General features: G+C 35.3%; 1 protein-coding gene across 1 annotated transcript in view; it reads right to left on the bottom strand.

Annotated features, from left to right (window-relative positions):
• Window positions 1-475: 475 nt before the first annotated feature.
• The window catches only part of RNF141 (ring finger protein 141), a 29,437-nt gene continuing 16,391 nt past the window's right edge, over window positions 476-13,521 (bottom strand). Inside the window, exons 5-6 of the mRNA XM_050757442.1 lie at window positions 7,596-7,703; window positions 476-3,606 (exon numbers count right to left, since the gene is read on the bottom strand). Of these exons, the coding sequence (XP_050613399.1) occupies window positions 3,456-3,606; window positions 7,596-7,703 (259 nt within the window). The 3' untranslated portion in view covers window positions 476-3,455. The remainder of the gene's footprint in view (window positions 3,607-7,595; window positions 7,704-13,521) is intronic.

Genomic DNA, 13,521 nt, shown 5'->3' with positions numbered 1-13,521 from the left:
GCCATGAATGCAGTCCCTGGGGCCAAAAAGGTTGAGGACCACTATGGGAGGTGAAAAGACATAAGATTGAGTCTGTTGTCAGCTGCTTATGTTTATATTATATTGTCATTGCGTGGCCCAGCATAAATGTGAGTGACCTGTTGACTTCCCTAATCTCCAAGTAGTTTTCTTATTCCTGGACTTGACTTCAGACAATAAAAGTTAAAATGGAAATTCTTTAGACTATCTTTTAATAAACTCAACTTCCCAATGTTAAAAATCACCAAATCAAAAGATATTTTCAAGCAGCCTTTTCTCCCAGATATATATTAGATATAAGGAAATCAAGTCCATTTTGAAATGAATTTTAAAACAGCACACAAACATTACAAGCCCCCAGCACACAATATAAAATAGTTCTCTACGGAATATAAACATTTAGTATATTAGAATGTGAAATTACGTAAGAAAAGAATCTCTTCAATTAGCTAAAATTACTTGCGAAAGATTATTTATTGCACAATTTATCAGTGGGTACTAAGAATAACACAGATACTATTATTCTCAACCTCTAAATTCAGTACATAGTAAAATTCATTTTCTCAAACTAAGGTTCTATACATAATCAGAGTAAACCCTGTTATTGAGTTAGGATAGGGAAAACAAATTCCTTGAGTTCATGAAACCACTTCACAAATCCTAGAAGGCACACATTATATTTCCTATCATGGTAAGTACATTTAAGTACTTCATATTTAAAAAAGACAAAGCTGTACAGAATACAAAAAGTGTACATTTCATCCATTAAACAAATTTACAACTTCTACGATTAGTTATTACAGTAGAACTGACCTAACATTCACATCTAAATAATTATCACCCAGTTTAATAGAGCGAACAAAGAGCTGTGCTCATTTATTTGCTAAGGCTATAATAACATTTTATATTCACAGTAGATCAGTAAGTGTCTTGGAGCTCACATTGTAAAATAAAAAGGCTTGGGCCCTATTGAGTCACTGGGCTCAATGTTAAATAATTCCTTGAAAGGTGAAGGATTCTGGGGGATAAAATCATTGGCTATCCTTGGAAAGATCCAAAACTCTGTAAGGTAACTTTGTTCACTTTCCAGAAACATTTTAAAATTATGCAAACTGAATTAAACTCAGCAAGTCTAATCTAAAAGGACAATTTAAAATCTTAGAGCTGGAAAAGGTTTCAGTGGATCATCTATCCCAAGGTTTTCAAAATACGTTCCATGGAATACTAAGAATCTATGGAGGAGATACAGGATTCTGCATATTTGACTTGAATTTAATTAAATTTTTTTTTTAAACAACAACTCCCACTATATGTGTTACTCACCAAATTCAAACATGCTGGATATCACCAATGCATTAATATGTTTTTATTCATTGACTTAATCACATTTATAGTATATAAAGTTTATACAATAAATAAGGACATTTATATTAATTTGACTTTTATATAGTGGGGTACAGGGTATGTGTGTATGCACGTGTGTTTAAGGGTTCTGTAAGATTTTCCTTGAAAAAGTTTTTGCTGCTGAAATAGTGTGAAAACCACAAATAAAGTCTCAGTTTCTAAAGTAGGAACCTACAAACAAGAGTAAGAGACTTTCTCAAGGTCGCACAACCACCAAGTGCATTGCCAGGTTGATATGATGGAGCCCCTGATACTCCGCTTGCATAAACCTCCACGGGGAGTAGTTAGCTATTTGGTATTTAGCTGTCCCATTATGAATGTCAATGGATTAGTCTTCAGTATTTTGGGGGGCAAAATCAAGCTACCTCTGGCCAGATGTTTTTCCTTGAAATTAATTTTATTTGCTTGCCTATTAAAATCCTATTATCCAGAAATTCTGTCATCAATAAGTGGCAACTTAAATTGTGTACCCTGGTTTAGGAAAATAGTAATATTTGCAACTTATGAATAAGTCAAAAAATTATATGGAATGTTAAATTTTAAAGGAGACAGGCCCTTGCTTTATTACATGCTGAAATGTTAATTTTAGAAATTTTAGTTCATAAGCAAAAAAAATGGTTGAGGTGCGACTGAAGATCACAATTCCATTATTACTATATTCTATCAGAATATTTTAATGGAAAGAGTATTTCAATGGAAGTACTGTGAAACAGTAAGAATGCCAAATTATCTTCTAATTTTCATAAGTATTTTATGTATATATGGTAAAAAAGCCTCACTCTATTTTCATGTCTTTTTTTTTTTTGAGACGGAGTCTTGTTCTGTCTCCCAGGCTGGAGTACAGTGGTGTGACCTCAGCTCACTGCAACCTCCACCTCCTGGGTTCAAGTGATTCTCCTGCCTCAGCGTCCCGAGTAGCTGAGATTACAGGCGCCTGCCACCATGATTTTTGTATTTTAGTAGAGCTAAATTTTTGTTATTTTAGTAGAGACAGGGTTTCGCCATGTTGGCCAGGTTGGTCTCAAACTCCTAACCTCAAATGATGCGCCCACCTTGGCCTCCCAAAGTGCTGGGATTACAGGTGTGAACCACTGCACTGGCCTCTTGTCTCTTAATCTAAGAAATTTGAGGACTCTGAAATCTCAGAAAGATGTTTTCAAGTTAAGGAAATAAAAGCACCATAAACCAATATTAAATGACTTATAATAATTTAGAAATATAAAATTTAGTATTTGTGATGCAGAAGAATTTCCTTTTGAAACTCCAAGATGTGTGAGCATTATCAAAGCCATTTAGAACAGTTACCCAGCTGTGGGAAAGCACTTCCAGAACAGCCAAGAAAATTTCCCAGGAGAAATCCATTTGCAAAGGAAAGTCACACCCAACTTTGTAGACCTCACTCAAATTATACAGTATGGCAAAAACAAACAAACAAATCTTTAAGCACAGTAGTTCCAAAACACACTGTTAAAGTTATGAAATAATTGTGGATCATTTCAAGTAAAAATTATTAAAGGAGCAATAATTAACCACAAGGGGGCATATATACTCCTTAGATTCCAGCAGAAAGACTAGTTTTAAGTAGTAACATGCACTTTGAAGTATTCTACATTTTCAGTCACTTAAAATTTCCTCTCTCCGATGGCTACAACTTTTTAATATTTGAGGTTTATTTTATATCTAAGTAAAAAGATTCCAGAATACTCCTGCCCTGCAAAACAGTAGTGTTTCAGAAGCCTCTGGAAGTGCTGCTGTTACCTTTAGCAAAGAATTCAAGAGCTATTAGTTGTAATAATACAAATTTGAATAGATGAATAACAGGAAAATATGGTCTAAAACAGTAGCAAATTTTAGTACCACAAATGGAAGACATGGGAAGTTTATTTTTAAAAGGGGCACAAATGATCAGAATAGCAAAAATAAAAGAGTGGGCAAAATGGATTTTTTCTGTGTCTGTGCCATAACCCTGCATTCTTCCCCCATGACCAAATATTTGTAGCGTACAATAGCAACAGAAGACTTTCACTCCAAGGTCATGGCCTGTGGGGCTGGCCTGCCTCATCAGCCATGTTAAGAATATAGTTAGCCATATCATCTTCAGTAGGTGCATCTGATACCACCCAAGATTCATTTGCTCCAGTCATCTGTAGGCGACAAATAGGGCAATTCCTGTGTCGATCACTCCTATCAGAGAAGTCAAAACAAGAACAGTTTGCTTTTTCTTCTTTTTTAAAAACAGGATTTTATTTAAACTAATACATGCACATGGCTTTAAAAAAGGAAATAGCATAGAAGTATACAGTGAAAAATAAATCTCTCCCTCCTATCTCAATCTTCAATTCTCTTTCCCAGGGGCAACCACAGTTACCAGTTTCTTATATATTCCTCTAGAGATAGACTAAGCTTGATTAAGCTTTATGTGTACACACAAGCATGCACATACACAGACATCACTGCTCCACTTGTCAATATATCTTATAGACTATTATGTATCAGCACCTGTTAGAGCTGTTTATTCTTTTTAACATACACTGTATCGCTATGCCATAATTTGTTTAACTAGTCTCTCACAGAAGGACATTTAGGTTTTTTTTTTTTCTGTCTTTTGTTGCTACCAACAATGCAGCAATTCACATTCCCATACCTAAACAGGTAAAGTTTTCCTTTATAATAAAAATTCCTTCTGAGTCCTAAGAGGAAATTCCCTCCTACCAATGGAAGAGTTGGTCAAAGTGTGAAGTATAAATGTTTATTTGTGATTATTTAAATGGAAGCCATTACTCTAGGAATAACTTCTTGGCAGTGGCAGGGGAATATGACAAGAGGAAAGAATATTATTAATTATTTTTCTAAATAACATCTACATGACTTTCAACACTATATGTACCTGTTGCTTGCTTAAAGGTCTGAAAAAATTCCTATGGCTCATAAGCAACAGGAAGACTTATATAAAAATGGAGCATACAAAGTTAAAATAAAAGACAAACTTTACATGCACAATAATTTTTCTGACAGGGAAAGAACTCATATATGATCACTTTAAGATTATGTTTTCAAAAAGGATTTTTTTCTTGTCAAACATTATTTTGGTAATTTAAAAAATACCATATTTGAGCCAGACACATATCATGCAGGAAAAAACGTTTTTCTATTCATTTCTCAGTGAAATCTGGGACCAAAGTAATTATTTATATCAACTGCTCTTTGGCTTTTACACAAAAATTTCGAACTCTGTTCCAAAAACTAAATGTGAAAGCTAGAGCTGGCATATATTATTTAGGTTGATTTCTGGTTCCTCAGAGATATTTTACAAGATAATTATATGTGTGCTCTTCTGTGCACAAAACATCACAATTTAAAAATAGTCAACTTCTGCTTCCAACCAACAGAGGCTAGATTTATCTTCCCACCTAAAATTACTAAAACAATGGTTTCATATAATCTTTCAAATAAAGCACTGGCCATCAGACAACAAAGGACAGTGATCCCTGGGACATGGGGGTCAAAGAAGGTGAGACCTATACTTGCCCCAGCTTACAGCCTCGAGAGTTTCTAGCCCCTGATCAAGAAGGGGGAACCTTGATGGAACATGACAAACTTCCTGAGCTGAACACACAGAGCTGAGAATCTTGGGGGGCCAAACAGCTAGGGTTTACAGGGCAGGGTAATGGAAAGCTGCACAGAGGGAAAATTCCAGAGGTCCACGCAAGTGTCCCCGCCAGAATACTCAGCAGAGTGCTGAATACTCAGCAGAGTACTGAGCAGTGTGTGCATGTGAGGACACTACCTGAGGCTAAGCAATCAATCAAAGGGCTTTGAGGGGATAGTCCCTTAAAGCTCACTGGGCCTGGGAAACTGCCTGTTTCACCAGCCAGATTGGAAAGCCTCATAACTCTTGGGGCATTAGTACAGTTCTCTAAAGGGTCTTGCTATTAGTGGGACATAATTAGTTCTAAACTAAATACTGCTCTGGTCCTGCCTAACAAATCACAAAAGCAAGATCCAAAAGAATCAAAAGTTAAGTGACTTGTTTCCAAGTCACTTAACTATATTCCAGAAATAAGCTCAAGAATATTCATAGGAATACAAAAATATCCAATACCCGAAAAGGTAAAATTCACAAAGTCTGGCATCCAGTTGAGAATTACCAGACACACAAAAAAGCAGCAGAAAAATATAACCTTTAATAAAGAGAAAAATCAATCACAACCACCCAGAACTAACACAGATACTAGAATTAGCAGGCAAAATGGAAAGTGATTATAGCTATATTCTATATAGTTAAAAAACTAGAGGAAACTCAAAGATACTAAGAAGAGACATGAAAGATAATAAAAACTCAAATCAAACTTCTAGAAATGAAAATTATCTGAGGTTAAAAAAATACACTGGATAGAATTAATGGCAAGTTAGACACTAAAGAAAAAAAAAGACTGGTGAATATGAAAAGAGATAGCAATAGTAACTATCCAAGATGAAACCCAGAGAAAGACTCAAAAAAGAAAGAAAAAAAGTAGCATCAGTGAGCTGTAGGACTACTTCAAGTGGGCTAATATATGGTAATTGGAATCACAGGAGATGGGAGAGAAGATAGAAAAATATCTGAAAAAAAATGGCTGAAAAATTTCCAAATTTGATGACACTATAAATCTACAAATCCAAGAAGCTCAATAAACCCCAAGCACAAGAAACATGAAAAAACTACTCTAAGGCACATCATAATCAAAGTGCTCAAAACCAACGAGAAGAAAATAACCTTAAAAACAGAGGGAAAAAATGGCACATTACCTACAGAGGAAAAAAGGATGACAGAGTTCTCATTAAAAACAATGCAAGCAAGATGAGTGTGAAGCAACATTATTAACATACTGAAAGAAAAAATACTCTCAAGTCTAGAATTCTGAATCAGAAAAAAAGTCTTTGAAAAATGATATTCAGACATTCAAGAAGAGCCTATGGAATCTACAAAAATACTACCAGAACTGATACATGATTTTAATAAAGGTACAGGATACAAGGTTGATATACAAACATCTATTGTATTTCCATACACTAGTATCAATCATAAATTGAAATTTTAAATACCGTTTAAAATAGCATAAAAATATGAAATATTTGGGGATAGATGTCAAAGATATGCAACATTGAAAACTACAGAAATTGGTGAGAGAAATTAAGGCCTAAATAAATGGAGAAATATACGGTGTATGTGTATGGGAAGACTATTAGTAAGAAATTCACTCTCCCTAAATTGATGTATTTATTTAATGTAATCTCATATGCTGCTAGTGAGGGTATAAAATAGCACAAGACTGCTTGGGAAAATAGCTCGCAGCTTTTTAAAAAGTTAAACACACACCTACCATATGATCTAGCCATTCCACATCTAGGTATTCACCCAAGATAAAAACCAAAATACATCCATAAAATGACTTGTCCATGAATGTATCTAGTACCTTGATTTTGTAATAGCTAAAAATGGAAAACAATCTAATTTCCCTCAATAGGTACATGGATAAACAAGCTATGGTATCCACATAACAGACATTACTCAGCAATAAAAAGGCATGAACTATTGATACATGCTACAACATGGATAAATACCAAGACAATTAGACTGAATGAAAGAAGCCAGACAAAAAAGCACATATGATTCCATTTATAAAAATTCATAATTTTTATGGGTGTGTATATATGTTGAAACATATTAAATTGTATATTAAACACATGTAGTTTATTCCATGTATTTTATAAATTCTCCTAAACGCTCAAGTCTTATTTTGTAAAATAATGAACTTGACTAGTTGATCTCTAAAGTTCCCTCAGGTCCAGTATTCAAGAATTTATTCCTTCTAAACACATATACAGAATAAAAGTAGAAATGAGGAGAAAAAAGGAGGAAAAAGGGAAATGTTTTAGACTTAAGTCAGGCACAAATTTTCATACAGCAAAAGAAAAGTGTCAAAACTAAGGTACACCCCCACATTTAATAAATGTTAGGTGTAAAAATAAAAATAGTTTTAACCAGCAGAAGACATGCCATAAAATTCAAAGTACTAAAGAATAAAATCTCTCTCATACTTAACCACAGTATTTTTGCACTTTTCAAAGTTTATTCGTGTACACTATCCCACTGACCTTGGCCTAGCCCATGAATGCAGTAGGTAACTTACCATTTATCAATACACTTCTGACAAAAGCTGTGAGCACAAGGCAGGATGAGGTCAGCCCGCCCGTCCATGCAGATACAACACTCCTCCTCATCGGTCAGCTGCTTCACCCTGCAATGTGAAAACTGAGCTGAAACAATTATATTCTCTGTCATTATGCTTTATACTTTGTTTTTGTTGCTTTAAAAAGCATTATTAAACATCTATATGCCCACAGTATAAAGCACAGTATGACTCATGTGCAAAATCAGACTAAAGTTAACATTATCTTTTAGGGATAGCAAATATATTAGGGAAAAAGTATTAAGAGGGGTACATTTCATAAAGAAAGACTAGATAAAAGATACATTTTGTGATAAAACAGGCAAAAGTGTAAATAGTCAAATCTTTCTGGAAATAACTTAGCCCATTTTAATCATATTGGACTTATATAAACAAATTTAACCGATATAGTTATTGCATTACTGAAAGACAGGGATACGGTCTGAGAAACTCATTGTTACGTGATTTCACTGCTGTGTAAATATCACAGTGTATTTATACAAACCTAGATGCTTTAGCCTACTACATACCTAGGCTATATGGCATAGCCTGTTGCTCCTAGGCTACAGTAACATACAGCATGTTACTGTATGGAACACTGTAGGCAACTGTAACACAATGGTAGGTACCTGTGTGTCTAAATATATCTGAACACAGAGAAGGTACTGTGTAAATATGGTATACAAGATTAAAAATGGTACACCTGTATAGGGCTCTTACCAAATGGAGCATGCAGGCCTGGAAGTTGCTCTAGGTGAGTCAGTGAGTGAGTAGTGGATGTGAAGGCCTAGGACAGGAGTGTCCAATCTTTTGGCTTCCCTGGGCCACATTGGAAGAATTGTCTTTCTTGGGCCACATATAACATACACTAACACTAACAATATCTGATGAGCTAAAAAAAAAAATGCAAAAAAAAAATCTCATGTTTTAAGAAGGTTTATGATTTTGTGTTGGGCCACATTAAAGCAATCCTGGACTGCATGCAGCCCGTGGGCCGTGAGTTGAACAAGCTTGGCCTAGGACATTACTATATAGCACTTGCACAGTAGTGTACAGAGTTTATGAACACTGTACATTTAGGCTACACTAAATTTATAAAAATATATTTCTTTCTTCAATGATAAATTAATCTTAACTTACTATAGATTTTTTAACTTTACAAACTTTTTACTTTTTTAACTTTTGACTCTTTTTGTAATAACACTTACCTTAAAACACACATTGTACAGTTGTATTGAAATATTTTATAAGCTTTTTTCTATTTTTAAGTTTTATTTACTTTTTTACTTTCTAAACTTTTTTCTTAAAAACTAAAACATAAACACACACATTAGCCTAGGCCTAAACAGGGTCAGGATCATCACCATCACTGTCTTCCACCTCTACCTCTTGTCCCACTGGAAGGTCTTCAGGGGCAGTAACATGCACGGAGCTGTCATCTCTTTTGATAACAATGCCTTCTTCTGGAATACCTGCTGAAGGGCCTGCCTGAGGCTGTTTTACAGCTACCTTTTTTTTAATAAGTAGAAGGAGTATACTCTCAAATAATGATTTAAAAGTATAGTATAATAAATGCATAAACCAGTAACATAATTATCGAATATTACTGTACATAATTGTAAGTGCTATACTTTTATACTATGAGCAGCACAGTAGGTTTGTTTACACCAGCATCACCACGAACATTTGAGTAATGCATTGCATTACAACATTAGGATGGCTATGATGTCCGTAGGCAACAGGAATTTTTTTAGCTCCATTATAATCTTATGGGACCACCATCACATATGCAGTCTGTCATTAACTAAAACATTGTTAGGTGATGCATGACTATATAATTTATTCACTATGTGTAACACAAATCTCCCTAACATACAGATCCTGCCATCAGGGCCTTACAATGCTGACATTGATAATGTGCATATAAGTGAAAGAATAGTTTGGTCTTAAGTATCAGGTGCTATGAGAGACATAAAGGGCATAAAAAGCAGTTTCTGTCCTCCAGGAGCTCTTTTATCTTCTTGGGAAGAAAAAAGATTTCAAACCTTTTGCCCCGGTCACAATTCAGAGAGCCCCTGAATGAGCCATATGCCTTTGCATATGGTATTTTCCTTTCCTGAAACTGCCCTTGTGAGTTTAGTAAGCTCCAACCTTGGTAACTCAGCTCAAAACATCATCATCTCTCAAAATCAACATTTGCCTCAATGAAAGGATTTAAATACTGCATATCGATTGGCTGGCCTTTCCATAAACTGTAAACTCTTTGAATACAGGATGTTTGTCTTAGATTCTCAATAAATACTTCTTGAAGTGATTTTAATTTCTTTTAACCTTTGTGCTTTTTTGTAATTTTTAAGGTTTTCTTCATCAGACATGTATTACTTTTGTAATCATATAAAAACAGAATGTTCCAAAGTACAGCCACTAGACTATAAACTTCTTAAGGATAGGAGCTATCACTACTATGTTTTCCATTCCCTGCTGTGTTTTTAGCACTGTATATAAGATACTGAGATAGTACTTAAAATTTTGATTTGAACATAAAAAAATGTCAAATGTATATTTAATATAGTAAGTGCTAAGTAAAGAAGGAAGAGATGAATATATCTCAAACTTGTTGAAAAGATTAGAAAGAAAAATAATAGGATTTTAATAGAGGACATTCTAGATGCATAAACAAAGTTGTAGAGGTAAAAAGCAAAATCATGTGTGTTTATGTCTGTGTATATGCAACCAGGAAGCTGGCATGATGCTTCGGTATGGAAAACTGAGGGAAAAAATTGATGAAAGTGGAGATAATCTCATGCTTAAATGTCAAAATATTAAGTTTGAATGTGTTCTGACAAGCAACCTACAATCAGGTATAATCAAGGGGAAGTGAACTCCCACTGATATAGTACTTTAGGAAGATTAATTGGGAGTGCAGTATGAGGGACAGTCTAGAGAGAGGAAAACTGGTTAGGACCTTATTTCAGTAATTCATCTGAGAGATAATTACGTCTAAGAAGCATTATAAAAGACAAATCTTTTATGTGGTAATAGATTAAGTGTTATGCTTTAGTAACAGGGAAAAGAGGGAAGCCACTGAATTGGAATGGGAAAACTGAATAGAAACCTAGATGGATATGGGTCTAATGTACCTGAGTTTCTCAGTAGCAGAGATATAACTGAATCCATACAGAGTGACAGAATATTCTGAAGGCTGGAGTTTAAAAGTGAGAAGCAGCAGACTACCAAGAAGAGCATTGTGAAGAGAGATAAAAGAATGGGAGACACAGAAATAGCCAGTGGAACCAGTACAAAGTTCTCTTAATTTTTTGCTACCTTCTTAGCAGCACAGTGACCAGAAGGAAGGAGAGTCTTGTGCTGTTTGTTCCTGTTAGATCACTTGTAGATTGGAGTATTTGGTTCTATGCCTCATACTCTGAAAGGCACACATACTGACAGAGAAAAGATCATCTGGGAAAGTCTCCAGTATGTAGACGAGACCCACATAAACAAAGGCCAAAGGAACTGGGGGTGTTTATCCTTGAGAACAGAAGGCTCAGTGAGAATCTGATGACTGTTTTCAAATATTTGAAAGGCTGGAAGAGAGAACAGATTTGTTTGGAAGAATTCCAGAGGGCACAGCCATTGAAAACAATAAATATAATATAGTAACAATAATAATGACAGTTAACTCTTATAGACAAATTATTATGTGCCAAGCACTGTTCTAAGCATCTCATGTCTTTTAATTCTCTCAAAAATCCTATAAAGCATACACTATAGTTATCAACCTCTGTTAGAAGATGAGGAAACTGAAGACACAGTTTGATTTGTCAAAATAATCACACAGTAGAGCCAGGATTTAAACACAGGCAATTTGCTGCGAGAGTCTGTGCTGTGCTGCCTTAAGAAAGATTTTGGATACTCTGAGGAAAATGAAGCAATAGGAAAAACTTCACAGTGATTACAGCCATCTGAGTATGAAAAGGCTTGGTTTTTTGAGGCAGTGAGTCTCACATAACTGCAAGTGTTACTTGTACTTGCAAGTCGGACTTGGCAAAATGTGGGTAAGCAGAGTCTTGCTATTCAAAGTGTTATCTGAGGATCAGCAGCATTGGCCCCACCTGGGAGCTTAACAGACTCTCAGGCTCCTCCTCAAAACCACTGAGTATTAAAGTTTGAGAAGCTCTGTGAGCAAGATCTTTATGCACCATAAAGTAATAATAATGCAGAGGTTAGCACAGCTGTATTGCCAGACAGGTCTGAATGTGAGTCTTGGCTAGGACAATTTCTAATCATGACACTTACTTAGCTAAATCTCAAATTCTTCGGCTGAAATGGGCTGATAATTGTACTCCCATATGGGGTTGTGAGAATTTAATGAGTTTATACTTGTACAACACTCATCACAATTCTACACCCTGTAAGTAATCAATAAATGAAAACCATCAATGGAATTATGCATCAGATGTAAAGTTCAACTACATAAATATCCCTTAAGACCTCCTTCAATTTAGAAAGTCTCCTTCTATGAACTAGTGTATAAGGGTATTATTATAAACTGAAAAACACACAAAAACAAGAAGCACTCCTAACAAACTAACCAGGAACTGAATTTCCAGTTTTGAGGGCACATGAAAATGGATAACACCTTTACCTTCTTCATTAAGAAGATTGCAACAAGAAAAAACAATACTTCCTTTTCATGTGCTACCATATAGCTTGAATACACTGGCAAACACCATCCTCAGCTTTTAAAACAATTAAACAAAACCACCACCACCATTCTGAAGAGGGAGAGGAAAAGCAGAAAAATCAGATCCATCTTTGAAAGATTACAGAATACAGGAAAGACAAGCCTAAACACTGCCTACCATGTTCTAAAAGTCACTTGGCGTATCAGTAACACTTGTATAGACCAAACCTAGAAAACCAAGTAATTCTATTAATCAGGAAATAAAAAATGGAAAATACAGTTTAACTGTAACATAGTACTTGAAACCCAGTTGGTTAAGAATGAACCAGAAATTGCAACTGTAAATAGAGCAGTAAAAAAAAAAAAGAAATCACTGGCTGGGCGTGGTGGCTCATGCCTGTAATCTCAGCACTTTGGGAGGCCCAGGAGGGCAGGATCATGAGGTTGGGAGACTGAAATCATCCTGGTTAACACGGTGAAACCCCGTCTCTACTAAAAATACAAAAAATCAGCTGGGCATGGTGGCAGGCGCCTGTAGTCCCAGCTACTGGGAGGCTGAGGCAGGAGAATGGCGTGAACCCGGGAGGTGGAGTTGGCAGTGAGCCAAGATCGCACCACTGCACTACTCCAGCCTGGGTGACAGAGCAAGACTCTGTCTCAACCAAAAAAAAAAAAAAAAAAAAAAGAAAAGAAATCACTGTTACATACATTCTTAACTTTAAGGTAAAGGACACAGTGAACATAGATTTCTGCTATCTACCCAGTATGACAGTAAGACAGGAGGTCAACATGTTTGGACCCACGTAAATCTTTTTCCAATGAGACATTTACAAATTTAAATTATGATCATGATTGTCAAATGTCAAGAGGTAGGAGCTTTCATGTGCCAAAAGCATAACAGAGAAGGAAAAGAAAGTTTAGATAGAACAATAATGTATTAGGCCTGGGTAAACAAGCATCATCAGAGAAAACTCTGGCTGACTTCATTTCCTTCTGGTAACTCAGTATATGCATTCAGTTCGTTCCTGAATGGACTGCCAAGTCCTGAAGCCAATATTTAAAATTTTAATGCTTCAATTAGACATTTTTAAGAAAAACTTGGATAATTTTGCCAAATTCTTGGACCTAATTCCCTAAAAAGCTTTGACTGTTTAAGAACCTAAATACCTATTATAAGGAAGGTGTTAACTATCTCCTTTGTCA

The sequence above is a fragment of the Macaca thibetana genome, chromosome 14 (genome assembly GCF_024542745.1).
Source record: "Macaca thibetana thibetana isolate TM-01 chromosome 14, ASM2454274v1, whole genome shotgun sequence".
NCBI classification, from domain to species: domain Eukaryota; kingdom Metazoa; phylum Chordata; class Mammalia; order Primates; family Cercopithecidae; genus Macaca; species Macaca thibetana.
The sequence above is the reverse complement of the archived record's forward strand: the minus strand, read 5'-3'. Positions and strand labels throughout refer to the sequence as shown.